The sequence below is a fragment of the Panthera onca genome, chromosome F1 (genome assembly GCF_046562875.1).
Source record: "Panthera onca isolate mPanOnc1 chromosome F1, mPanOnc1 haplotype 2, whole genome shotgun sequence".
In the NCBI taxonomy this organism is placed as follows: Eukaryota; Metazoa; Chordata; class Mammalia; order Carnivora; family Felidae; genus Panthera; species Panthera onca.
The window spans coordinates 43,115,219-43,142,773 of NC_138355.1; the positions used below are offsets into that span (position 1 = coordinate 43,115,219).

The following is a 27,555-nucleotide window of genomic DNA, read 5'->3' on the forward strand; positions in this document are numbered from 1 at the left end:
TCTTCGGCAGCCCTGGCAGGGCTGTTGTCCAGCGACCTGTGCCAGAGGCCACAGAGCCTTCGACGGAACCAGCAGGCCCCATCTTGAAAGAGCTCTGTGGCTGTGTGTCAGAGGGGCAGCGGGATTTCTCGCGACTGTCTGCCATGCCCTGTGTCTCTCCTCAGGTGGTTTCCTGCTCCATGTGTGTGGCTGGATGTTCCAGTCTTCTTGTTCCCTCCTTGCCTCCCCTCCCTCCTCCAGCCTGTCCTCTTGAACTGTGCTTGGGGGCTCAGGAACAGATGGGATTCGTTTCCTTCTTGGCTCTGAAGTGTCCTGACGTTGAAAAATGTCAACTAAAATAAACTGTAGGCCCCTGCCTTCTCCCAGGCTGGCTCTTTGCTCCCAGACGCAGTGAGCCCAAGCCTTAAAGAGACACCTCCCAGCCTTGCTAAGCGGGCCTCAGCATCTGTCTGCAGCCACCCTCCTGAGAGGGAGCCTCATATGCTGCTCTCCAGTTTGGCTGTCTGACTGGCAAACCCCAAGATGCCCCACCCAACCACCTTCAGTGCGAAGAATTCTCTTGGAATGGGCATCAGGTTTGTAGGATTTGTACAAAGAGAAGAGAACCTTCTTAACTTGAATGGGCAGCGGGGAGAGTCGGCAAGGAAGCATGGATATTTACCTTTCCGCTTTATCTTCTCTGTTTCCCGGTAGTCAGTTCTTTAGGTATCCCACCTAGTGGGCAGCTGGCCCAGGCCTGGCGTTTGCCCACGAAGCACAAGGATTGGGGTAGAGGGTGGTAAGGGATCATTCTGGAGAAGATCCAACGTTCAAGCTGAAGACGGAAACTCCATGTCTGTCCTTGAAGGGCTTCAAATCTAAAAGGGAGACAAGATGCCTCCTGGGTCAGTGGCCAAAGAAGTAATGTGTAGTTGAAGTAGACAGTGGTTGTTGCCATTTGGGGGATAACAATTACAATGTTGACCCGCAGGCAACTGTTCATACGGGCAGCCTTGTTGATACTTCTCTGTGGTGCAGGGGGAGGGGCATCTGGAGCTCTGGAGTTGTATCCAAAGCACTCCTCTAGCTTGCTGCGTGTCACTGAGCAAGTCCCGTAACCTCTCTGAGTCTTAGTTTGTTCATTTGTAAAAGGGTAATCATTTTTGCATTGTGAGGATCAAGTGAAGGAGAACATGTAGGGGTGCTTTGAAACCTATAAAGAGCTTTGGTTCGAAATACATTATTCTGATCTCAACTTACTGTCCTGTTCATTTAGCTGCTGGCCTCTGGCTGAATTAGGAGCGGTTAAGTGTATCAAAATGAGATTTCTCCAGGTTGGCAGATGGGTTCACTGAACTTGGGCTTCGACTTCCTTTGCATGGGATGATCTTGTTTGGCTTTTCAACACCATCTGGCTATTCTTTTAGTCCTGTAGTGTGCAGTTAGATCAACAGATCTTTGGTACCAGATCTTATCAACATAAGCGTCCCACAGAGTGGGAGGGCAGTAGTGATTTAGCGTGAAGGCTTGTAGCTCCTGGGTCTGAGTCCTGGCTCTTCTTATTAGCTTTGTGAGTTTGAGTGAATGCTTATTCTCCCTCTGCCTCAGTTTCCTTAGCTGAAAGACACGGACGGTAACGGTGCCTACTCTGTAAGACTGATGTGAGGATTAAATTTGTTAACATGTTTATGTATAATAAGTGTTCAACAAATGCTGGCTATTGTTTGTTAGCCATCTGATGGCAGACATTCACAAATTGATGGGCCTAACCTGTCACGTGCACATTCAAAATGATAATATTGGAATAGTGTATTTTAACATTCACGCTTGAAAATGAGAGTTCTTTTTTTTTTTTTAACGTTTATTCGTTGTTGAGAGACAGAGACAGAGTGTGAGTCGGGGAGGGGCAGAGAGAGAGGGAGACACAGAATCGGAAGCAGGCTCCGGGCTCCGAGCTGTCAGCACCAGGCCCGACGCGGGGCTCGAACTCACAAACCGTGAGATCGTGACCTGAGCTGAAGTTGAACGCTTAACCGACTGAGCCACCCAGGCACCTCGATATTTCTTTTTTTTCTTTTAATTTTTTTAATGTTTATTTTTGAGAGAAAGAGAGAGAGAGAGAGAGAGAGAGAGAGAAAGCATGAGTGTGGAAGAGAGAGAGAGGGAGGGAGACATGGAATCTGAAATCGGCTCCAGGCTCTGAGCGTGTGCCCCCTACCCACCTCCTCTCCAGCAACCCTCAGCTTGTTCTCTATAGTTAAGAGTCTCTTATGGTTTGCCTCCCTCTCTGTTTTTATCTTATTTTATTTTTCCTTCCCCTTAATTCTTAAAAGAGTAGTGGTAGCACTCTACAGGCTGTGTGGGTTAATCTAGATCACAGTGTCTGTTCAAACCCAGCAGGGCTGATAGAAGGCGGGAGTAAGCCAGGTATTCCAGAGGGGCAGCTGGATGTATGCTAGTTGCCATGGCAACCGATGCAGGCTGAGGCGTGGCCCCTCCTCTGATGCGTCCTAGTAACCTACAATTGAGCTGCTGGGGTTTTCACTGAGTTTTGAAGACATACAATTTGGTCGACAATCAGGATGGATCAGGGATTGAGGAAGCCGTTGAGATGGGTTTGGCTTTTCCCCACCAGCCCTGCCCACCTGCCTGCCTGTCCACTTGTCTCTCCTCTTTAATTGTCAGCTCCCTCCTCCTTTTTCCCACAAACCTGATATTCTGTGATAAACCAGCTGGGCTCAAGTAGTGTCTGGAAATTCCATGCAATCTGATATTACAGAAGGAGCATAAGTTTGGAAGTATGACGGGCCTGGGTTCAGATCCCAGCTCTGAGGCTTTGGGAAAGCTGTGAATCCATTCGAGTAGGAATAGTTCTATGGGAATAGGATTCCTATAAGGATGTTGTAGAATATGTGGCATTGATGTACCAGGTATGCAGCAGGGGCTCAGTAAATGTGACCTCCTTCCCTTCTCTTGGTTGGCTCCTGGAAAATTAAAGTGATAAAAGTCCTAAAGGACATGTGTAGAATGGAACGTTTCCACCTAGATGGTGACACCCAGTTGCCCACTTGTCTGCCGAATCCTCTCCTTTCGGGAAGCCTTCTCTAATTCATCCCATTGCAATCCTGCCTGACTCTGAAAATCATCTTGGAACTTGTGTGTATAGTTTATCATGTAGTAACTTGTGCTTTTATGATTCTCTAACAATTGCATAGCATATATGGTTTACAAAACACTGTGTCTTATTATTTTATTTAATCTTAACACTGAATTAGATATTCTTTCCCCCAGTTTGCAAGTGAGGAAACTGCTTAACAGGGTTGCCGGGATCACATAACTTAAAAGTGGCAGCAACCAGGGGAAAACCCAGGCCCTCTGACTGCCTTGTCCTCTCCTTTTGTTGGTATACCTACTGCCTCACTGGGTATACCATGAAGCCCTTTCCCTCCGTGTTCAGCCCATGTGCCCCTTAAGCCCGGGAGGGGGCAGGCATCACGTGCCTCCCACTGGAGTAGGAGCTTCCCAGGGACAGAGACCTTGTCTTCTATTTTTTCTCAACACCCAGCAGAATATGTTCTCAGGTCACGCCATTGACTGGCCAGTGAATCATCGTTAGAGGTCTCTACTTGGAATGCCCTTAGGTGACCTCTCCATCTTCCAGGATAGGGTCTTGCTTTGGAGAGCCACAAAGTCGCCACAGCCAAGAGCTCAGGACCACAGGCACAAGGAGCAACCCAAGCCTCTGTGAATACAAGTTCTTGTTGACTCTGGCTCAAAGGCTAAGCTGTCCCAGGATGTCCATGAGAGGCCAGCTCTGGCCTCTGGGCTATCAGATGTCTCTGACCAGGCAGCAAAAGACCATTCATTGCAGCTAAGAAAGGCCAGCAGGCTAGGCAGGCAGGCTTACCCACTGAGCTGTGCATAGGGATGCCCTAAAGAGTCTGCAGGACTGGATTGTTCTTGCCTATATGTTGGGACAAGCTCAGGCAGATGTACAAAAGTCTAGATTTTGAAAAGCAGGCAGAAGGAAAGAGACAGTCCCAGAGAGACCCAAAGCACGTCGCTACATAACAGATCAACATTCACTGAATATGCAAGACAGGGTTGTGGGGAGACAAGGTGAGAGAGGCTGATGTTGGGGCATGTGCCATAGATAAACAGAGCCAGCGTGTTCGTGATGTGCACGCCAAGGAGGGGAATGAGAGACAGACAGACACTGTGTGAGACCCATCCAAACACGTGTGTGAGAGGCGGCTGGGTACAAAGAGGCTGTGTGCGCACTAATTCCAGTGGCGGGTGGTGGGGGGTGGGGGGGGGTGCAAGCTTGCCGATGGGCAGGGGGTAGCAACCAGACGGGCAGAGAGCATGTCTGGGAGGTGGAAGGACTCTTCCAGAGAGGAGTGAGTGATGCTGTGTTCAGCCTGGGGGCCTGACCCAGAGCAGGGCAAGCCCTTCTCACCAGCCTACCCTTTCTGCCCTCTTTGGCCAGCTTGTGTTAAAAGAGTTCTGTTCTGTGCCCTGCCCTTCTTTCTTATGGGACATCTGCAGCCTGAAGGAAAGAGTCGCATCTTCAAGCTCCTTCCCACCCTCTTTTCCTGCCCGCTCACTCTCTTCCAGCTCCTTTCCCAGCCTCTTCTCCTTGGTCACCTTTCTTAGTCTCTCTGCCATCCTTTACTTCAGTGTCTGGCTTCTGTCTCAGCCCCTGTGGGTTTGATGATAAGGCGCAGTTCAGAAATGACACCATCTTCATGGACCCGGCCATGTGGACAGGCTCATGGCCAGGTTTGGGTGGTAGGACTTCTACCAGCAGGGGTTCCCAGGACTGCTGACATTCTGCCGAGTGTTAATAGAAGAGGAGGGGCAGAACTTATCATCTGCCTGTCACCATCCCTTTCTGAGCCACAAATCTGTAGAGGGGCGGGCAGGAAGAAAAGCCAGCTGCCCTGTGCCCTTCTGGAGTGAACTTTCCTCAGAGGATCCCTGTTTACCGGATTTAGCCAGGGCAAAAAGCTCCTTGTGTGAGGCTCCAGCTAAGAGATCCTGCTTTTCCCAGCTCTGAGCAGGTGCCCCTGAAGTCTGGGAGGCAGCAGCTACATGGTCTCTTATGTCTCTACCAGTCCCTGTGGTTAGTTTTCTGTTCTCGGGAGACAGGTTGGCAAAGTCGCTTAAACATTCCAGAGTCCAGGGGCGCCTGGGTGGCTCAGTAGGTTAAGTGTCTGACATCGGCTCAGGTCATGATCTCGTGGTTTGTGAGTTCGAGCCCCGCGTCAGGCTCTGTGCTGACAGCTCAGAGGCTGGAGACTGCTTCAGATTCCGGGTCTCCTCCTCTCTGTGCCCCTCCCATGCTCATGCTCTGTCTCTCTCTCTGTCTCTCAATAATAAATAAACCTTAAAAAGAAAATGAAAAAAAAAAAAAAAAAACATTCCGGAGTCCAACTGACCTGGATTTAATTCTCGTGTTTGCCACTCACCATTTGCATGACCTTGGATAAGTTACTTAGCCTCTTTGTGCTTCATCTCATTGTCTGAAAGGAAGGATGATAATGCCCACTTCATTCTACTTATTAATATATTTAATAAATATTTGTAGAGTACCTACTATATACAAGACATGTGGAGCTAAAGCAAGAGGACAAAAATAGACATTGTTCTTAAACTCATATATGAAAAAGAGCTGGCAAATAAATAAATACCTACTAGATTAGGTGACTCTCTGTGGCATCAGGAAATAAAGCAGGGTACAGCAGGGTACGGGGCAGAGACTGACAGGGTGGGGGCTATTTGAGATCCGGTGGTCAGGGAAGGCTTCACTATGCACAGAAGAGCATGTGCAAAGGCCCTGAGGCAAGAAGGGGCACGTGTTCAAGAAACTGCCACGAGGTCAGTGTGGCTGACACAGAGTAAACAAGGAAGAGAGTAGTCAGAAGTGAGATCAGCAGGTAGGCAGGGGCCAGGTAATAAAGGGTCTTCTGTACCAAGGTGAGGACTTTGACTTTTCTTCTAAGTGAGAGGGGAAACCCACAGGAAGGTCTCAGGGAGAGGAGTGATGAGGTCTGACATGTTTGGTAAAGGGCCTGCCTGGCTACTGTGAGGAAAAGAGCCACAGGGAAATCAGGGAGAACCTGGACAGGAAGGTGCTACAATAATCTAGGCAAGAGAAGGTGATGGCTTGGACCAGGGAGGGGGAGGCGGACGTAGACATGGTGAGAGGGGTTTCGAGGATAAAAGGGACGATACATTGACAATGCCTCCTCAACGCGTATGAGATTTCTATTCCTCTCCGGATATTAGAGCCCCAGCTCAGTGAAGGAGAACCTGGGGCGGTGCGTGCTGGGGTTGTTCGGAAGTCATTGCTTCTGGCCTCAGGGGTCTGAGCTGGAGGCCTTACAGACACATGCGCGCATACGCACACATCTGCCCACAGAGGCCAGCTGAGGGTCTGTCGAGGCTTTATTGGGATGATTCCCATGATCCCATCTGTCCCATGTTCTCAGAGCCACACAGAGAGCCTGCGGTTGGGGATGGTGGCAGGAGGATATGAAGCTAAGGACTGCTAAAACAGTAGCTCGCTGTTTAAGATTTGATGGGGCTGCCTCCTCTCTGCTGCCTCTCCCAGCTGCGGGGCGGTGAGAAAGGCAGGTTTCCTCAGAGGTCGTGTAAATATTTGCGGAGCAGTAACACAGCTGGGCGCGGGACCCTCTCTTCTCGCTGGCCCATTTGCTACCCCAAAGACTTCTCAGCCAGGATCGGCACTGGGCTTTGGGACACTCCGCTGTGCGTCTACTGACTCCAGGGCCCCCGATCCAAACTCGCCCCCACCTACCCTCAGAACCTTTCTGTCTGAGCCTCAGCTGGCCCTGGGGAGGGACTTGGTGAGAAGTGGGAGCACAGAACCAGTGAGATCACGGCCCTGGGAATCAGGAAGCCTGGTAAAGAGCCTTGAACGAGTCACTCGCACTTTCAGAGCCCTAATTTCCTCCTCTGTGAAAATGAGGGACTTGAACCAGTGAGCTTTACCTACCTTTTGGGCCCTGACATTCTGGATTATCTGACCCCACGAAGGGGGTCTGTCCCAGGCTACCTGGCATGTCCTCTAGGAAGGGCCTGGAAGTTGGTGAGGGAAGGTACTGCCTTAGGAGGTCAAGAGCAGAGAGAAGCCCACCAGGGTAATGCACAAGGAGCTCTTGAAAACTCAGCCATCCCTGAGAAGAAATTCACTGGATAAAATCCAATTTTTTTTTTAACATTTTTTTTAACTTTTATTTTATTTTTGAGACAGAGAGAGACAGCATGAACGGGGGAGGGCCAGAGAGAGAGGGAGACACAGAATCTGAAACAGGCTCCAGGCTCTGAGCGGTCAGCACAGAGCCTGACGCGGGGCTCGAACTCACGGACCGCGAGATCATGACCTGAGCCGAAGTCAGACGCTTAACCGACTGAGCCATCCAGGCGCCCCTTTTTTTAAATTTTTTTTTAAAGTTTATTTATTTTGAGAGAAAGGGAGTGAGTGCATGGGGGAGGGGCAGAGAGAGAGAGAGAGAGAGAGAGAGAATCCCAAGCAGGCTTTGTGTTGTCAGTGCAGAGCCTGACACAGGGCTTGAACTCACAAACTATGAGATTATGGCCTGAGTCAGACACTTAACCAACAGAGCCACTCAGATGCCCATTTCTAATAAAGAATGATCCCTGGCCTAGAACTAATGTCATCATGGCTTCTGTACCTGTGGCCAAAGTACCTGAGGCCACTCTCTTAACCTTTAATGTTCTAAAGCAAGCATAGTAACATCTGCCTCACCTTAGAGCATTAGGTTGTTTGCAAATAAAATCATAATTGTGAAAGTGTCACCACAGGGGCTGTGAATGATTTTTATAGGTGTTTCTATCAAGGTCTCACTGATTCCCCCAGGAGTCAGTGGGGTCATTGCGGGATCTGGGAGTAGGTTTTAAAAGCTGGGGTTAGAGGGGCACCCGGGTGGCTCAGTCGGTTAAGTGTCCAACTTCCCCTTAGGTCATGATCTCATGGTTTGGCACAGGTTCAAGCCCCACGTTGGGCTCTGTGCTGACAGCACAGAGTCTGCTTCAGATTCTGTGTCTCCCTGTCTCTGTCTCTGCCTTTCCCCCACTTGTGTGTGTGCACACGCTCTGTCTCTCTCTCTCTCTCTCTCTCTCTCTCTGTGTCTTTCTCAAAAATAAGCATTAAAATAAATAAATAAAAACAGGGGTTAGAGATGTGGCCAGGTCATTCTCCATGGAAAGCATCAGGATCCCACCTCAGTGTGTGGCCACAGGGTTAATTCATCAGGGTCCTCCCCCATGTCCTTTCCCCTGTCCCTCCATTCTGGCTTAATCCGTTCCCTTTCTCATCACCCCTTCCTATGTGGTAAGATGCTTTTTTTTCTGCCTCAACCAAGATGCTGCCAGCTCAGCCTGGCCGGGATGTGGAGGGGTCTTGGGGCTCAGCTTGCCCCCACAGACCCCAAGGAAGCTTCTCTGACTGGCCCAGACTTGTGGAAGGGCAGGGCCTTTGCCACCTAAGGAAGTAAATAGCTTCATAATTGACGGGAAAGAAGGGAAGTGAGGGAAGGTCAAGGGGCAGAGGTTCCGAGTGGTGGATGCTTACCCTGGGACTCTGGTCTTCTCAAGAATCTCCCTTCTGGGTCTCACCAGGAAATCAGGTGTGTAGTCAGGCCTGACAGGGGACACTGGAACCCAGAAGCCCCCAGGCAGGTGACGCTGGAACTCAGACCACATGGAACTTTCTGGCAAATCTTTCTCTCTTTTTGTGTGGCTCACTCTGACCAACTCCATTAACCTTTGAGATTACGGTCAGGGACACAACCCGAGCCTCCCACTAACCATCTTTGGATGTCCCTGCTGGCAATGGTGTGGAAGACCTTGGTCCTGAGCCAGAGATCCTTTAGGGGGGTGGGCGTGTTGTGGGGAGGGTATCGCCCCTCACAAGAACCTGGCTGAAAGATCTCATGCTTATTAGTCTGTGCTCTGCCCTCTGCTTTAGACATTTCCTAGCCTTTCCATGCCTCAGTTTCCCCCTTGTAAAGAGCCACTTTGATGATCCTGGCACGGGGGACAAATGAGATCATAGCTCTCAAGGGCTCTTTGCAGAGAAGCCAGAGGAGCACAGGGGAGGCCTATTTAAGATAGATGGGTCTTTTTCCTCTGTCCCTCTTTGGCTGGTGGTTTTTTTTTTTTTTTTTTTTTTTCTGGAAAAGTGCCTGACTCGTAGCTCCCTATCAGCAGGTGTCTTTCCTCCACTACCTGCATCAATTATCCTCCACCCCTTCTGCCCCAAGCTATTACTGTGCAGCCTGGGACCCAGAAAGAAGAGTTCAGAGTCACCCCCCACATGCCTCCCCACTGTAGTCAAGGCAACAAGGCCACCATAACCCCCCAACTCTGCCACACCCCTGTGATGGGCAGGGTCAGGGCCTCGGCAAGCGCAGGAGCTGGGTCTGCTGACAGAGGAGGTTGTGTTTTACTGTCTTCACAGAAACCCCCAGACAGCATTTCTCTTCAGTGCTGTTGTCCAATTACCCAAAGTGCCTTGACCTGTTGGCCGAAAATAGCAAGTGCTAATTTGCATGCTATTTCTTTAAGTGGCAAAGCCTCTGGGACCCTGCTCTTTCCCCTGTAAAAGCCCATTGGAACCTCCACCAAGCAGAAAGGTAAGTAGAAGGTAGACACAACTGTGCAACCCACCTTCTTCATCGACAAGGAAAGAGGAACATACAGAGGAAAACCTCAGATTCTACTGGGTTCTAGCAGTTCAAGAATCAGACTCAAGGAGGAGGGGGGTTAGAGATCCTCTAGCCTAGAATCCCCTTGGGTGGGGGTGGGAGGACAAGGACAAGACTCAGGAGCTGAGAGTTCATCCCCTGTGCCCAGCTGCTGGCTGAGACTTGTTTTCTTTACAGCCTGCTCCCCAGTCCCTGTTGGGGGTGCAGAGCAGGAGGAGGGGGAGGGCCAAAGGGAGCGTGGACAGGCTGCCTTGTGTGAGGAAGAGGGATAGGGCCACATGGGCTCTGCAGGGCTGGGAAGGAATGTTCTGAGACAGCACAGCCCCTACCCCAAAGACTCCTGTTCCTCTAAGTAAGCTGCTGTGCCTCAGCCTCACCTCTTTCAGTCTCCCCTCCTTCCCTCCAGGCTCTGCCCAGAAAACCACAAAGGAGGAAACCTTATGGAAAATGCACAGCTAGATCTGGGGGAAAACATCCCCTGCTGGTGACATTCCTCTGGCTCAGAGTGATTTTGCTCAGGATTCCGTGCTGGCTGAGGCTAAAGAGAATCCCTTATGGTGCGTGTCACTATAAGCTGTTCCCCAGATGACCCAGGCCAGCCCCAACACAGCTGTGCAGGCAGAATCTCCCTGAGGAACTGATTATACTCACTCTCCATTTAGGGTGGTGGTGAAGAAGGGATGGCTGTGGACATGACCAGGACAGAAGAGCCAGGATAGGGATTTGGTCTAGGGACACCATCCTGGCCTAAGATGGGAGAATATGGTGGAGAAAACCAGCTGCCTTGCTCCAATTCCCCTCAAAGCTGGTCTGCTTGGGACTCGGGGCATGCAAACTACTCAGAATAAAGGGAGTAAAAATCCATTTGCCACCCTCCCCCCCATGCTTTGGGTGGGGGTGGGTTGAGGGGTGGGCTCTTTATACCCCTTTGATCTCAAAGCATATTTGGAAAACTTAATCCTAGTATGCACCCTCAGAAACAGACCCCTCCCCGACTCAAACTGTTCTAGGACCCAGAGACAGACTTCCGTCTGTGAGGTTTCCCACCCTCTAAGAATAGTGGTGCCCCCATCTAGAGCTGCAGCCCCAGGTCAGTGGCACTGGGCAGTCAGAGGACTAGAGCCAGATGGGCTTTTAGGGAAAAGGGCTATCCGGAGCACTTAAAGCACCCTCCAGGCTTCCTTAAAGGCTGGGGAGCTAGGAGGGGGTCAGGAGTGTGAATCTCCTCTGCCTTAACATTTGTGAAAACTGAGGCCCAGAAAGTAAAGGTGGTGAGATGACAGGCCTAGGAGAAGACATAGGCCTGGGTATCTGTGTGTGCCTGGGTCACCCCAAGCTGCCCAAACACCAGAGACAACTGTTATCTCTGTGGTTCACTGTCATCTTAGTCCAGTACTTTGGGGGCTTTTTAAAAAAGATCATTGCTGTTGCTTTTGTTGCTGAAAGAAGTTGCACATATCACCTGTCCATTTCATAAAACGTAGTCTCCCCAGTTTGCCCAGATCACTTCGGGACCCAACCTTACACAGTCAGCCCCTTCCAGGAGCAAGGACTGTGGACTGGTGGAAGCAGGGCTGAGAGCATCTTTGCAGATCTCCTTCTTTGATGGGGAGAGTTAAGTTCTTAGGAAGACCCTGAAGGGAGCTCGGTGGGGGAACCCTGCTACTGGATCCCATTCTCTTCTTACTCTGCCACTAAAACCCTCCCATCTTAGGGTCCTTTTCTTCTTAACCAGTCAGCAGCAAACGCCTCCTGGATGAAGGCACTGACCCTTGCATGATGTGTACTGTTCTTTCTCCCTGGCAATCACCCCTCAACGTGCACACCTTTCACCTAATCTATTCCCCCCCAAGTTGGAGAAATGTTAACTGCATCCCCCCAACCCCCCACAGGTTGTCTCACTACTGGAGGGCACACCTTCCACCCTTCCCCTTCCACCCCACTTCTCCAAGTAGAACAGCTCCCGAGCCAGCCTTTTTGGCTGTTTGTGCCCGTGGTCTGACCTTCATCCCCCACCACACTTCTTGTGTAGGTGATGTCCTGGTCCCCTGCTCTTACTCTGACTGATTTTTAGAGTCTGGAAAGGGGCCAGGAGGGGGCTGGGAGGAAACCCTGCCTGGGGAATGTTCAGCCCAGGCCTCCCCTACCCGTGCCCACCAGTGCACCCCAGTTCCCTGCCTCACTGCCCACACCCCCTTCTGCCTCTGTAGCGAGAGTAAGAGCGCCCAGGGGACCGCAGCTGGCAGCCCGGGGGTTAACTCTGAGGCAGCCCAGGTGGAGGTCGAGGCCCCCAGCCCTCCTCTGCATCTCCCGGGCTTCCGAGGCCACCGGAAGGCTGAGGCTGCGGTGGCTCTTTGTCTACCTGCTCTGGGCGTTAAAGAGCCCGCTCTCAGCCTGCATCGCCTGGGCTCGGGACAGAAGTCAGCAGCGGCAAAATGGGGCTCTGTCGCTTTAAGTACAGCTGGAGCCGTAAGTGCGAGCCCGGGCGGTGGGGAGGAAAGGGAGCGGAGGGCCGGCGAGCATTCGGTATCTGGTCCTCCGCGTGGCCCGGGCTCAGACCTCTTCGGGTGTCCGCGGTGCCGGGGAGCGCGGTCCGGGGAGGGCACTGGGTGCCCCCCCCGCGAATGGCCGCCTGAGCCGGGGAAGATGCTCCATCTGCCCCTGCCCAGGTCGGGAAGGACGGTGAATTTCCCCCGCAGGTAAGCGCCCGGCTCCTGCCGCAGTGCTGGGGTCGGGTTGGGAGTCCCCCAGCCCCCGCCGCCGCTCCAGGCTCCACCGCAGCAGTGGGTGTGGGGTCTGCAAGAAGGAGGGTCTTGGCCGCCCTGCTTCTATGACAGAAGGAGGGAGGAGTGCCAGCGCCGCCAGAGCTCTCTGGCTCCCCAAGAACGTTGGGCTGGTTGGCATTGGGAGTTGGAGGTGTGTGTTCAGAGGGGTCTTGGAGGGGAGAAGGAAGGCACAGCAAGGCTCTTGGGCTCCCCAGAGACCTGGACAAAGCTGAGACAATAGCACAACTTGATTGAACTTGGATGGTTGCCTCTGCAGTGCATTGGAGGGGGAGGGGGGTGCGTCCTCCCACCCCACCCCCTTCCTCCGCTCTGGAGGGTCCGGGCTCTCCGGTACTTGGAGAGTGGAAGGGGAGGAGCCTTCAGCGGGAGGGTCTCCCTGACCCACAAGCTCTGGGGGTTGCCTGGGGTGGGGGGGAGACGGAGGGGTGAGACCTGAGGTGGGGGGCTGGGGGTGAATTTGGGACCCCACAGCTGGTTTGATTCCTCTGAGAGGGAGTGAAGCCTGGGACTACTCTGGGAAGGGATGAACAGCAGGGGTATTTGGGAGATGCACTGTGGGGGACAGCAGACCAATCCTGGGCAGTGGTGAGGGGGGGCCCAAGCCCAGAAGCTCCCCACTAAGGGGAGGGGAATGTGACCACAACCAGCCAGGGACCCCCCAGAGCTGACTTGGAAACTGCACTTCCAAGAGAGGATTAGGAAATTCCAGCAGCCAGAGGAAGAGAGTTGATGCTCTCTGTTTTTTTCTGGGAGCTTCCCACCCTAATATGCACACTCCCCTTAGCCTCCCTCTGACTTGGCTGCCTGGAGGAAGTTGGAGGTTAGGCCAGATGCCTGATGCGGAGACCACTCCCACCCCCAAGCCTCCTCACAGCTTTCTACCCCTAGAGCCCAGACTTGCACCCCGTAACATGCTCCCCTTCCCCGTGGTTCCTTGGCAGGGAGCCTCAAGTGCTCTCTGGAAGCTCCGCTGCAACTCGGGCACACTCAGGCCTAGGGTCAGAGTAACAGAACAGGGCAAGGCCTGGCAAGGGAGAGGCGACTGCAGCCCTGAGAGCCCTTGGAGGCCAGAGTCCCCCCGGCCCCAAACTTCTGTCCCCTACCGCAGTGGGACAACACGACAGCAACTCTGGAGCGGGACTTGGGACCCTTGGACTAACTTTGCTAGGATAACCTGTGGGAGATATCTTTCAGAGGAACCAGTTTATGAACCAAGACTACCTCTATTTAGGGACCTCTGGGGATTCTTCCTTCTGGGGAGATCCTGGGGTGAGTCCTGAGTCGCTGGGTCCCGAGGAAGGTAGAAGGAAGAGGCTGTTCCTAACCTTGTTCTCCACTTCTACCACTGTCAACCCAGTTCAGAAGCTACTTGAGGTCCACACGGGGTGTGCCTATGCAAGATTATAGCTGCCGCTGGATCAAGATTTGCAGGGGTTCTACACTTGAGTTCTTTGCTTCCCTCACCACTGGAAGATGTGAAAATCCTTTAGCTGGCTCCCATCACTCCTTTCCTACACACAGCCTTTTCTAGGTTACCCTATCATTCATTTGTTTTGAAGTGATATTCTCCCTGCCCCCCTGCAGTGCTCCACCCCACCCCAGGAGACCTAGGCTTTGTATAGTGAGCTTAGTGTCTATCCTGGGGCCACAGCTGCTGAGTACTCACCTAGCTCCTTACCAGAAACAGACTTCTGGGCAGGTGTGCCAGGGCGGAGACCTGTCTGCCACAGCCCTGGGAGAGGAGCGGATCACATTACACCCACTCAGCCTGCTGCCTGCTAGGGTGGGGCTAGGTTGGGCTGTAGTTTCCTTTCCACCAAAGCCCAAGACTTTCAGGCCAATTGTTCTCGGTAGGTGAGGAGAGAGGGCATGTTGTAAAGTGGAAGTCAGTCCTCAAATCGCCAGAGTTCAAATATAAAATTTAACTACCCTGGCCGCAATCCATAGAGGGAGAGCTTAGCCCAGGCCTTTGCTCTGGATACAGCTCTAAACCTTCCCTGTAAATGATGTTTGATTGGGGCCAACAGGGATCAAAGAGATGCTTGCCCTTCAGGCACAGGTTCCCCTAAGCTCCGAAGGAAGCAGCCAGGAGAGGATGTGAGGTATCGGGGTGAATGGCTTAATTGGCCCGCAGTATTTCCATGACCAGCTTTTGATGAGTTGAGCTGTGATCGGCCATTGGCCCCTTCCCTTGCCTCAGAGCAGATGCCTTTCCTTCCCAGATGCCTGGCAGGATTGCTCATCTATCATGGAAGGCTGTCTCCATAAGCACCATTCTTGCCCATCTCGAGTGTTACAGTCTCTCCTGGAGACCCCTCTCTTTCCTGCTCCAGAGATCACCATCCTTCAGATTCTTCCAAGCAGGGAACCTGGGGTGCAGGCATCTATCCCCTTCGGCATTCCAAGATTCCCTCTTAGAAAGGGCCCTTATAGAGCCTGGGGACCAGTGGGAACGAGACCTGCTCACAACACTTGCATTGCTGAGCCTACAGAGACCCCTCCCCCCCGCCCCCCAGGGCATAGGGCTTCAGCTTGGCACAAACTCAACCTCTGCAAAAGGACAAAATGCCTGGGGACAGCGAAACCAACGAGCTGCTTCTTGTTAGTGGGTTTTATGGGGCTGGGCACAAGAGAGGCAAACCACACTTGTCGGCTTAACCTCTCCCCTCTAAGCCCCTGCCCTCTGCTTGGGAGGCAGGGAAGAGAGAGGTGCCAAGTAGGAAGCATCACAGTATGGAAGACAGTATGGCAGCAGGCTGTATCCAACATCTGAGCCGACCACTTTTCACCCCATAACGTGATGCTCCAAAAACGCCATCTATGCTAAGTGCTTTATAAACCGTTCATTTATTTCACCCGTACAACAACCACACGAGGTAGATTTTATTATCATCCCACTTTGGAAATGTAGAAACTGAGGCACAGGCAGGTTCAGTAATTGTATCACCGTGGTGGGATTTGTTTTCACACCTAGATCTGTCTGACTCTGAAGCCAACCCCTGAACACTGCAATAAGGTTATTCTCACCGACACTGATTAGGCGCAGGGAATGTTGACTTAAGGGTATTTGAGGCCTTAGCAAAGGTCTGGAGTTGGCCTCCAAGTCTAGTGAGAGAGAGGTGGGAAGAGCATGGAGTGTGCTGACCTGCCTGGGGACTAGGGCTCCACTACAGTTAACTTTGTGACCGTACAGAGGTTGCTTAGCCTCTGGCCTCAGTTTCCTTCTCCCTAAAATGGGCCTAACTCCCGACCAGTCTGCCTCACTAGGTCGTAGTCATGACACAAGCTGATGTGAAAAGCAAAGTGCTTTCAGCAAAGGAGCTTTTACAAGTGACATTTCCTAGTTGAGGTCCCTCTCAGGCAGTAGGAGTCCCTCCTGGATTCTTCAGTTTGCTTTTTTCCTTAGCGTTTTTTTCCTTCCATTTTGCTAGGACCCTAATAAGGATGCCTATCCGTATAACAGACTAAATAACTTCCTTGCTTAGAAATATATCTTTCACTTTTTTCTAAAATTCTTAATTACCCATCTTCAGATTTCTATTCAGTCCGAATTCTATGTTAACTAGGATGGCATATTTATACATCCTATTTTTTACTTTTTTCATCCTATTTTTTTTTAATGTTTATTTATTGTTGGGAGAGAGAGCATGAGTGGGGGAGAGGTGGCGGTGGGGGAGGGACAGAGGACCCACTCTGCGGGGGCCCAAAGTCACAAGAACCCTGAGATCATGACCTAAGCTGAAGTCAGATGCTCAACCAAGCAACCAACAGAGCCACCCAGGTGCCCCTATACACCAATTTCTTTGATGGCAGTTTACATAAAAATAGGCCACTTAAGGGCCTCTTTGGCTCAGGTCATGATCTCTCAAGTTTGTGAGCTCAAGCCCCATGTCGGTCTCTGTGCAGACAGCTCAGAACCTGGAGCCTGCTTCGGATTCTGTGTCTCCATCTCTCTCTCTGCCCCTCCCCCCCACTAATGCTCTGTCTCTCTCTAAAATAAATAGACACTTTAAAAAATAGGCCACTTAAAAAAACTTTAATTGTTTAAAAAACACCTTATTTATTCAGCCTCTATTATGTGATAACTTTGTGCCAGTCATTATGCTAGGTGCTGGAGAAACAGAGCTAACACTTATTTGTTCGTTTGTTTATTTTTTAACGCTTATTTATTTATTTTGAGAGAGAGAGACCAGGGAAGGGGCAGAGAGAGAGGGAGACAGAGAATCTCCAGCAGGCTCTGCATTGCCAGTGCAGAATCTGATCGGGGGCTCAAGCTTACAAACCGTGAGATCATGACCTAGGCCAAAATTAAGAGTCAGATGCTTAACTGACTGAGCCATCGAGGCGTCCCCATTTATTTTTTTTAAAGTTTGTTAGTTTATTTGTGACAGAAAGAGAGAGAGAATGAGCAGGGCAGGGGCAGAGAAAGGGGAAGAGAAAATCTCAAGCAGGCTCCGCTCTGTCAGCAGAGAGCCCGACCTGGGGCTGAAACTAACAAACCGTGAGATCGTGACCTGAGCCAGAATCAAGAGTCAGATGCTTAACCATCTGAGCCACCCAGGCGCCCCTGTTTATTTGTTCATTCATTCAACAACCTGTAGCGAGTGCCTCACAGATCCCAGGGAACTGAGAGTTCAATAGTGATCAGTTAGACCGACATAATAGTCCCTGCCCTCAGGAAGCTTATATTTTGCAGGGGGTGAAAACGGATAAATAAAAGTCAACAAGCGCATACCTACATTTTATTTTAAATCATGAGAACCGTGACAAGGAATAATGCCCGAGGATGCAGTCTGGCGGAGGAAACCACAAATAATTGGGACACCAGATCATACGTGCAGTAAGTGGAAGCAAGCAGGGAGGGGCCGTAGTTTGAGCGGTCAGGGAGGCCTTGACTGAAAGATGGCATTTTCACTGGGCCTTGAAGCAAAAATAAGAGTTTTCCAGAGGAACAAGAGCTCATTTGAGGAGAGAGGGAGGCGTTTTCCTCAGTTGAGAGGCTATATGTCATCTTCTAGTTTCTCTGCCCAGACCCACCATCACTGTGGCTTCTTTGATCACAGAGCCTCCTTGTCTAAGGCAGAACTCTGAAACAGACAACTGAGTAAATGTTTCACTGCTCAGCACCACCAGGAATCCTCTCTGGAAGCCTTTGATAATGCAAACGGCTTGTTTGTCCCCGCCCCAGCTGTGGCGGGTGGGGGGGGGGGGGGTCGGGGTGGGAACGGGGTCAGTTACATCTCAGGTGAAGTTCATGACCAGAATGATGGACTGCCCTTGTCTTTGCCATTAAAGCAGAGTCAAATAACGCTACGCCTATGGAGAATGTGTCCGATATGAGAATTCATCCTCACCCTGACTTTCTTGGGATGCTTTAGGAATTTCCTAGAAATACCAAATTCTTGGACAGTATTGGACATTTAAATCTTAGGAAGCCTCTATCCCGTGAATACTCTGACACATCACTCAGGGAGACATATCGAAAAGGAAAGAACATGAAAACCCCTGTCCGTGTGCATGTGTCCCTGCACAACAGCCTGGCCACTGGCCTGTTTACACAGTCAACACAATCAAGAAATGCTGGATGCCAGGAAGCCTGGGTGGCTCAGTCAGTTAAGTGTCCGACTTCGGCTCAGGTCATGTCATGGTTCATGAGTTTGAGCCCCGCATCTGGCTCTCTGCTGTCAGCAAGGAGCCTGCTTGGGATCCTCTGTGTCCCTCTCTCTCTCTGTCCCTCTCCTTCTCACACACTCGTATGCATTCTCTCTCTCTCTCTCAACAATAACTAAACATTAAAAGAAAAGCTTGATGTAACCCACAGACTTACAGAGGATGTAGCAAATCCCTCATAAACTGGTTTTCCTGTTGAATGTATGGCTACAGGTGCCATTTGAGTAGGGGGTAGGGGATTCAAAAGAGGAGAGCAGAGGGAAGTTGTGTACCTACCTACCTGCTGGGACCTGAGCTGGGTGCTTTTTGACCTTGTCCACTCCTCCCAGTAACCAAGAAGGGCTGATGGGGATGTGGCCATTTTTGTGATGTGCGCATGCATTCAGGAAGGGGAACATGCCTGTCCCAAGTCACAGCCAGGAAGTGGTGGAGCAGAAATTCAGACAGCTCTGCCTGGCTGCACAGCCCATTCCACCATAGACTGAATGTGAGGCCTAGGAGCCTGGCGCTTTCTGCAAGCTTGAGAATGCCGCGGCTCCCTGCTGGGATGGTCATTTTTTTTTTTTTTTTTTTTTAATTTTTTTTTCAACGTTTTTTATTTATTTTTGGGACAGAGAGAGACAGAGCATGAACGGGGGAGGGGCAGAGAGAGAGGGAGACACAGAATCGGAAACAGGCTCCAGGCTCCGAGCCATCAGCCCAGAGCTCGAACTCATGGACCGTGAGATCGTGACCTGGCTGAAGTCGGACGCTTAACCGACTGCGCCACCCAGGCGCCCCTGGGATGGTCATTTTTTAGAAAGGAGAGCTGTTAATGAGGTTCTCCAACCTCCGGGGAAGCAGCTTTCCAGCTTTTTTTTTTTTCGCGTCCATTTGTCGTATGGTGGTGTTTTTGTCTAATCATAAGTTCCTAGGGGCCAGGGACTCTTACTCAAGCGGTGTCTCTGTGGAATTTAATAGTGACAACACATAGCTCACAGGATTCTATTATAAGCGCTTAATGTAACAGTACAAATTTATATATACTGTGCTTAGCCTGTGCCACATCACACTTAGAGCTGTTTAGATTGGGTCAGGTCCTATCTCCCGAAATATAACAGCTACATATCAGTCAGCCACCAGTGAGTATTTGTTAATTTCCTACTGTGTGCCAAGAATTGTGCTAATCACTACAAAGAGAAAAAAAGACCACTGCTTTCAATCCACATGATGGTATGATTAACCTGTTACAGGGTCAGATGTTGACTCCTGGCACTAGGAATAACAGTAGCTGGAAATAGGGAGCAAGCAAGTCGAAAATGTAAAGAAAGACTGAAAACCAGGTCTACGGGCATTGCAGCAAGAGGACAGTGAGTGTGGCAGTCATGAAAAGTTCAAATGTAGACTGCAAGGAAATTTGGAGAGTGTATTCAGGAAGGAGGAAGGTTTTCAGGTATGGAAGAAGAGGGAGGGAGGGCCCTGGACCCAAGACGTGTCTTGAAGAGAATTTATGGAACAGGAAGATCATTGGGTAATAGGTAGGAAAACTGGAACATAAGACACATCCCAGTCTGTCATCTTTAATGTCCTGCTAGGCCCTCCTCATTCTTCTGGGAGTTGTCTGGTGCGTGCACACATGCTCCTGCGAGAGCGAGTGTGTGTGTGTGTGTGTGTGCGCGCGCACGCACACACGCGCGTGCACACACATGCATGAAAGTGTTATTTTTCAGGCTTGGCACATTTTCCCATGGATTATTTTCAATTCTTCTATAAGACTATACTAGATTACCAGGTTTTGATCCTGGTGATCTGCCAACTGTGTGATTTTAAAAATAGGTTTTTAACAGCTTTAAACAGAAGTAGTATTTCTGCCAGTGAGCGGAATTATGGCCCAAAGGCCCTCAGGGAAAACAAATACTTGGGAATTATTCTTGGGTGTCAGGATTTCTGGAATTTGACCCCCTAGACACAGTGGCTAAGATAACAGCAATGTTCCGTGGCACACATCCTAGACCTTGTTCTTAATTCTCTCTGATACACAGTTGGAAAGCAGCACCTCTTTGGTTAATCAGACCCTGGAGATGGACGCCTCCTGTCTGGAAAGAGTTCCCTAATGAAATCCTTGTTTACATCGTGATGTGTTTCTGTGTTCTGAACATGTGTGCCATTTCTTCCTGTTAAATATGTATTCGGTTCCCATAATTTATACTGTTTCTCCCCATTTAAGCTTGGCTCTCATAAATTCTAGGTGAACATCCTTGTAATTTCCAGGTCCCGGACTTGCAACCCAGATTTCCGTACCTGTTGCTACTAAGTGCTTGTTCTCGGAGGACTCTTCCAGAACTCGGAGCTCCCCACAGCAGTCTCACATGAGTGGCCCTCTAATATATGGGATTCATGTTTGATAACTTTGCAGATACCTTTTAGGCTAGCATTGAGCTGATCTTGGGCGGGGGGTGGGGGGTGGGAACGACTTACAAATCACCTTTTCCTGAAAAGGTGGCTCTCTGAATGAGGAAAATCCATAGAGACCACTAATCTCCATGCTTATCATGCATTTTAGAATTACTTTTGAAGTGTAATGAGCAGTATGTTAATTTATTAATTTTCCTCTCTTGTCTTTGTCCCATTAACAGGGTCTTTCTCCCCCAGACTCGTAAATTAAATGTGAAGGGGGAGGTATATGTAATAACACCAGTTTTCTCCTGTGGTTTCTAGAAATTGCTTTCATCTCCCATAGATGAATCTCATATTTGCCGTTATCTTTTAAGTGTTTGTTTTTCTTCTGGAGTCTCCATATGGAAATCCTGGCAAAGCTGTGGTCCCAGAGGATTAGCATATACGGCGTGTTTAGGAAGGGAGATGGAATCTGGGCTGCTACACTTCAGTTCCTTCAGCAGGGAAATTCCACCAGCCTCCACCCGGGCCTCTGAACCTCAGGGGGTAAAAGACCAGTCAGGTCCTAGGTCTGAAAAACTAACCATGCCTCCTGCAGGAGGGAGGAAGTCATTGCCTACTCCTGCACAGCCTGGTTCAGGAGCCTTCCTGCTATCTGAGAAACTAATTCTGGAAATTTGCACAGAGCTGTTCATTGTGGAAGCAGCTTTGACCCCCAGCAAGTCCAAAGCCCTTGGAAAAAAAAAAAAAATCTTGCCGTGCCAGGGAGGCACTGCCATCTGTAGGAGACCCCCAAAGAAGTCGAAACTCCTGGGTCTGGTTCTGGTTTTCACATAACGGTCTGCTCTGGCAAGCCTCTTAGCCACTCCTTGTCTCTTTTATAAAGTTGAACTGTGACGCTGTCTAAACCAGAATGATTCTACCAGTAAAATAATGCCATCCAAGTAAAATAATGCTGGCTGAGTGATTTGAGCCCAAGGAATCAGAAATAACCTGAAGTTTTATTTCTGTCAGTTTCACTTTGCTTAGCCCCACTGTTGGTCTCACGTTTAGCAAAGAAACCCAGAGGGGAAGCAAGGAGGAATATATTGAGGAGGAGGAAAGGTCAGAGGTGGAGCTACGCTAATGTCTTCAGCCTTATGAATTTCACCCTTGTCTTCCTGCGGTGCTTCCAGGCATCAGATAGAGCAGAGCCCTCCCCCCGGACTTGCTTTTTACGCCCTCCGCACACTGAACACTAATTCTGCCCTTTGCTGTGTCTGTACCCGCGTGCTCCCACCAGTCTAGCTCAACACTTACCAAGAGCTGTTTGTTCCCAAGCGTCTTCATGCCAGTTGAAATTGTATCATTTGATGATTACACAAGGGGATGAAATGTGAGTGTAAAAAGAAAATCATTTCTATGAAAACTGCATTCTTGGAGGCTTTGGGGAGCTTGAAAAGGCAAATTGTCAGGAAAACCGTCATTGAGATAGGTGTAGGACTTAGAAGGTCCTGGGGGGCGTTTATAAAACTCTAGAAGGATTGTGCTCTCAGGTTGCTCTGGGTCATGACGATCTTGCTCCGCTGAAAGAAACTGACAGTGGAGACAACAGTGCATTGTGGTATAGGTGTGCAGAGTGGAGGTGGAAAAGCAGAAGTGTGTCGGGGAAAACCGGGCTGGTTCTCGTACTTTGAACCGCATAGTTCTCGGGCGCCTGTCTGTGTAATTTTCTGTAACAAGGACTTAGCTGCTGCAAGGATTTGACACGTAATGAGCGCCCTAAGGAAGGTGTGGAAGGGCCTTCTCTGGAAGCCTTTGTATGTAGAAAAACACCCATCTGCCCGGATGATTTGCACATACATAGTAATGGGGGAGGATATGGCGGAGAGGAAACCGGTCACAGTTTTTTTTTGGGGGGGGGGGGGCAGGGCAAGTGGACCCTGAGCTTCTGCCTCCCTTCCAGCCCCATTAGGGCTTCGTTCTTCCAGATGTGAGAAAGGCAGAGGGTCTTCCTGGCACAGACCCCTTTTGGATAGCAGGGGTCTGTGCCAGGGAGCTGCAGGGACCCCTTTTCTAAGCTGAGAAGTGGCTCTGGGTCCACCCAGCATCCGAACAAAATGGAAGAAAGAACAGGATGTTTTTGTTCCTGTCTGTTGCCTGAAGGCACCTCTCCCAGAAACAAAACCAGTTTGATTTTGATTAACTTTCTCTTCTTTTAATTTCAATTTTCCTTCTTTTGACTTCTTTAAGGATTACGCCAAAGCCCCAGACTGATCATAAAGCCTCAGAACAGAGATTTCAATTCGGTTGCCCAAGAAAAGCATGTTAATACCAAAAGCAGTTTCCTAGCCAGTCATTTCCTGTGTTCCCCAAATTGTTATTTTTTCCTAAGATATGTATCTTTAGATAACAAAAACTGTTCTCCCTCTCGACCTGGGGAGGTGATGAGGCAGGAGGCAGTCGGAGGAAAGCATAAGTGAAGGACAAGTCAGAGAGGCTGGGCAAAGGGTTCCCGGGCTAAGTATGTGCTTTATATACAACCAGCATTGGAGTACATTTTTGGTACCGAAGGAAAGAGATGAAGCACCCAGAAATCTAATACTGACTTTGCCACTGATTTGTTCCACCGCCCAGGGCAAAATTCCCAGCCTCAGTTTCCCCTTCTTGGAAGGAGAATGAAGGGCACCGGCAGATGAGCCGCACACAGGCGGTTTGGAGGGAATGGAATGTTGTCTCAATGGAAAGTGCGTCGGTGAGGATTTGCTGCAGAAATGTGGCGATCCGATCTCACGGGGTGTTGAAAGCAATAACCAGTTACGAAAACGGCCAGGTATTTACGTTTGCAAAGCACTCCAGATACTTCAACACCTGATTCTGTGAAAACAGGGTCGGACATCTGCCTTACAGAAACGTTTGGTATATCTGACATTTGCAGGTGAGGGGTTGAGAAGTTTAAATCTTTTCAGTTCCCTGTTATTTTTTCCCCCATTCATCCCTCATCCTTAAGCGGGCAGAATGTCATGCCTGGGGCATATAATGAGTGGCTTTTTACCTTGCCTGAACACCTGCATATCGTTTTGTTTCTCTGGAATAAGATCTTTACTTCATCCACTTACTGGTTAAGAATTAAGATTCCTTTTTCTTTTCATTCCTTTTGTTCAAGGCTTTGTGATAGGTGAGAGATGTGCTTACTTTCACATGCATGGAAGACTCACCCATAAAAATGAAGGTCTTTCACAATGCATTAGCTGGGTTTTCTCTGTGATGCTGACCTTTGACCCCCACGCACAATGTGGCATTCAGCTGTCCTGTTCTCTGAAGTGAAAAACCTTCAGAGCCCTCCACAAAGATATTTCACCAAGAGTAAGCAGGCCATGAACTAAATGACTTAAGATAAGAAAGCGGTTAATTCTGAGATAAAGATGAAGGCAAGAGGGCTGTAAAAATGACAATGCCCAACAGGCCAGATCAGTGATCCCCCCCCCTCCCCCCCCCCCCATGGTGGGAGTGACAACTCAACCTTTCTTAAGACCTAGATTAAAGAGACAAGTAAACTTTCCATTCAATGGACTTTTTTAATGCTAGGATTTCTTTGGACAGACCTGCCCAGTGTTCCTTGGTAGGATTGATCAAAGAAGAGTGGAGAATCTTAGGGGGTTGGGGGGAGGAAGCTATTCAGAATGCATGAACCTAGGGGGCCTCTTGGGAGCACTGCTTTTGGAATCCTTATCAAGTGCTCTCATTCTAAGGGTCTCGGGGATATAGGCATTTATGGGCTAGTTGGTAAGAAAGAACACTTCACAAGTAACACGTGGTCCCCGTCCTTACCTTAGAAAAAGTGCTGAGAAGGTGACAGATTACAGCATTGCCCGCTGCGCCCTGCCCTCTTACTGCTCTCTAGAAACATAAGGAAAGACTGAGACTTAGGAACAAGCCTTGGGTGTTTAATTGTAAGGTTGGTTGAGGAGCAGGAGACAGAGAGGCGAGGTAGGGAAAAGTCATGGTTTGGTTTACACACAAAAAAATCGCTCCCAAGGACTGCCTTCGGAATACTTGTCTGCCAGTTGAGCGAGGACATCCAGATTTCCGTGGTGTGAGGAAACTGTTCTTTCACTGTATCTACCTCACAGTGGTAACTTGCAAATTTTTCCCCCATGAAGCTTTATTTTTGGAGACCGCTGTAATTTACATGTTGGGACCTATTATTAACAGCTAGTTTTATGCTGTTGTTGGAAATCTTTACATTAGGAAAGAATGTATGGGTTGTTCGGGCCGGGGCGGGGAGGAGGCTCAGATGAAAGGTTACCTTGTATAGTATCTCAGATCCGTTTGGGATCGGAGAATGGATTGGAAACCCGCATCCCCCTAAGCCAAAAAAATTCTCTTGGTCGGCCTAGAAGTGTCTTCCCAAGTGAAGAGCTTTCACTTATCTAAGAAGTGGCTATCTTGGGGGAAAAGATACTGTAAATACTTTTTTTTTTTTTTTTAATTTTTTTTTTTTTCAACGTTTTTATTTATTTTTGGGACAGAGAGAGACAGAGCATGAACGGGGGAGGGGCAGAGAGAGAGGGAGACACAGAATCGGAAACAGGCTCCAGGCTCCGAGCCATCAGCCCAGAGCCTGACGCGGGGCTCGAACTCACGGACCGCGAGATCGTGACCTGGCTGAAGTCGGACGCTTAACCGACTGCGCCACCCAGGTGCCCCAATACTGTAAATACTTTTTAGGTTGTCTATTTGGGCACCACTGTGGCATAACTATTGCAGTCCATCCGAGGAGAATTGATTAGCCCCTGTAGACGCTACATAGCATATTTTGTAAGTGGAAAAAGCAGAAGCAATTGTGCTATATTTAAATTTCAGCCCATATTTGGGTAATTGGAGAAAACCTCTTTTTTTTATTAAATTCTACCATCCAGTGTATGACCGGAAAACTTGGTGACCTCATATCTGACTACTGTCTGGGATCGGAGAGTGGTTAACATTGGTGTAAGAATGTATCTTTCAAATGCCTTTATTAAAGAGATCGGGGTAATGTTTTACAGTGCTTCTCCGATTATTCCTTCAAAATGATAGTGCTCAACTCAGATGCTGTGTATTTTGCATTGGTCAGGATAAGTGTTTTCCACAGAAATGACAAGGCTTCGGGTTCTCAAGATGGCTTTCATTATGAAAGGTCACGCAATTTTCACACATAAACAACTTCATAGCAGATTCTGCTTCTGTCTTGTGTTTTTAAGCTGTTCTGGGCAAACTCTGAAGAGGAGTTGTTTTCCAGAAACATATTGGGGGCTGTGTAAAGTGTTGGCTTCTAATGAGTAATTATACAGGGTGATTGGTTTTTTGTTTTTTTTTTTAACGTTTATTTATTTTTGAGACAGAGAGAGACACAGCATGAACGGGGGAGGGGCAGAGAGAGAGGGAGACACAGAATCGGAAGCAGGCTCCAGGCTCTGAGCCATAAGCCCAGAGCCCGACGCGGGGCTCAAACTCACGGACAGCGAGATCATGACCTGAGCTGAAGTCGGACGCTTAACCGACTGAGCCACCCAGGCGCCCCAGGGTGATTGTTTTTAAACTAAAGATGGAACAAAGAAGATCCTGGTAGAACCTTCCCAACTATAGGAACCCAAGCTGAAGCTATTATACTCTTTGCCAAATCTAGGTACATTGCCAGTTTGCCGGCAAATGAAAGTCCAAGGAGGGGGAATGTGAAGGAAAATTAGGACCTGGGAACCCCCAGTAGAATCAAATTGCTTTGAAGAAGACATTTAGTAACAGTTGTTTTTCCATATGGCCTTCTTTCCCACCACAGACCCTGGTAGGATTCTCCACCATATCCCTAAAGGCATTTTAATATCCCATGCTTCATTCCTTCAGCATGTTTTTATTGAGAATCCACTCTGTGCCACACCCCTCCATCCAACCTCTCTTACCCCGTAGAAGACGCTTTGCTGTCCTGTATGCCAGGGAGAGAACTCCAAGGAAAATGGGTAGAATGAGAATACCAGTTAAGTCAAGGGCCACGTACAATGAAAGACCAAAATTGAAGGAGTCGGCAGAGGAAGAGGGAGTCTGGAAGGGGGGGAGCACAGGAAGAGAATGCTGTCACTGAGGCAAAGAGAAGAATTTCCAGGAGTGACGGACACTGACAGGCTGGAGAAATACGACTAAAAAAATACTAAGTGGATTTAGCAATATACAGAGCCTTGGTCATCCTGGCCAGAGGGATTTTAGTGAAGTGGTGAGGATGAAGTCCAAGTTCTGGTGGGTGGAGGAGTACATGTGAGGTAACGTGAAGACGGTGAGTGTAGGCAGTTTGAAAGGACAGATGGTAGCCTACAAATGCGGGTTCTCCCCATGCGGCTCGTGAGTGAGGAGGCACCAGGATCAAACCAGAGGTAACCATCTCCTGCCGGCTCTGCGTTTACTTTTTCAACGCTGTCATCGATGCTAGAGTTTTTGCGTTACTTGTACCACAGGACACAATTTTATTTTGTCCTGTTATATTGATCTCCGATTCGGATGCACGATTCTCTGACACCAGCTGGGCATCCCACAATTCATCTGAATTCTGACACTGTCTACCTGGAGAGAGCATCAGATCCCCCAGGTGAAGGGCTCACTTCTACGAGCTTGTTCCCACCCGCTTCAGACGCCAGTTGCAAGTCCAGACTGTCACCTGGGCTTCTGACCGCCCGGCTGTAGATCAGAGGTTCCCCCATCCCCTCCTTGGGTTGGATTAATGTGCTAAAGTAGGTCACAGAATTCGGGAAGACATTTCCTTACTTGAGGACCAGCTTATTATAAAAGGATACAACTCAGGAACAGCCAGATGGAAGAGACACATAGGGCAAGGTATGTGGGACGAGGTGTGGAGCTTCTGTGTCCCCTGAGTGGCTGTCTCAGCTGCTCCACATGTTCATCAACCCCAGAAGCTCTCCAAACGCTGTCCTTTTTGGTCTTTACGGAGGCTTCATTCTGTAGGCATGGCTAATTAAATCATT

The 27,555-nt window shown here is 49.5% G+C and overlaps 1 protein-coding gene across 8 annotated transcripts in view; it reads left to right on the plus strand.

Moving 5' to 3' along the window:
- Window positions 1–27,555, plus strand: part of NAV1 (neuron navigator 1) — a 269,569-nt gene that overhangs the window by 186,687 nt on the left and 55,327 nt on the right. Inside the window, exon 1 of one of the 8 annotated variants that reach the window (XM_060644078.3) lies at window positions 12,230–12,433. The exons of the other annotated variants lie outside the window; for them this stretch is intronic. Coding sequence (XP_060500061.2) covers window positions 12,381–12,433 — 53 coding nt within the window. The 5' untranslated portion in view covers window positions 12,230–12,380. Of the gene's footprint in view, window positions 1–12,229; window positions 12,434–27,555 lie in introns of those variants that run through there. 8 annotated transcript variants of the gene reach the window in all.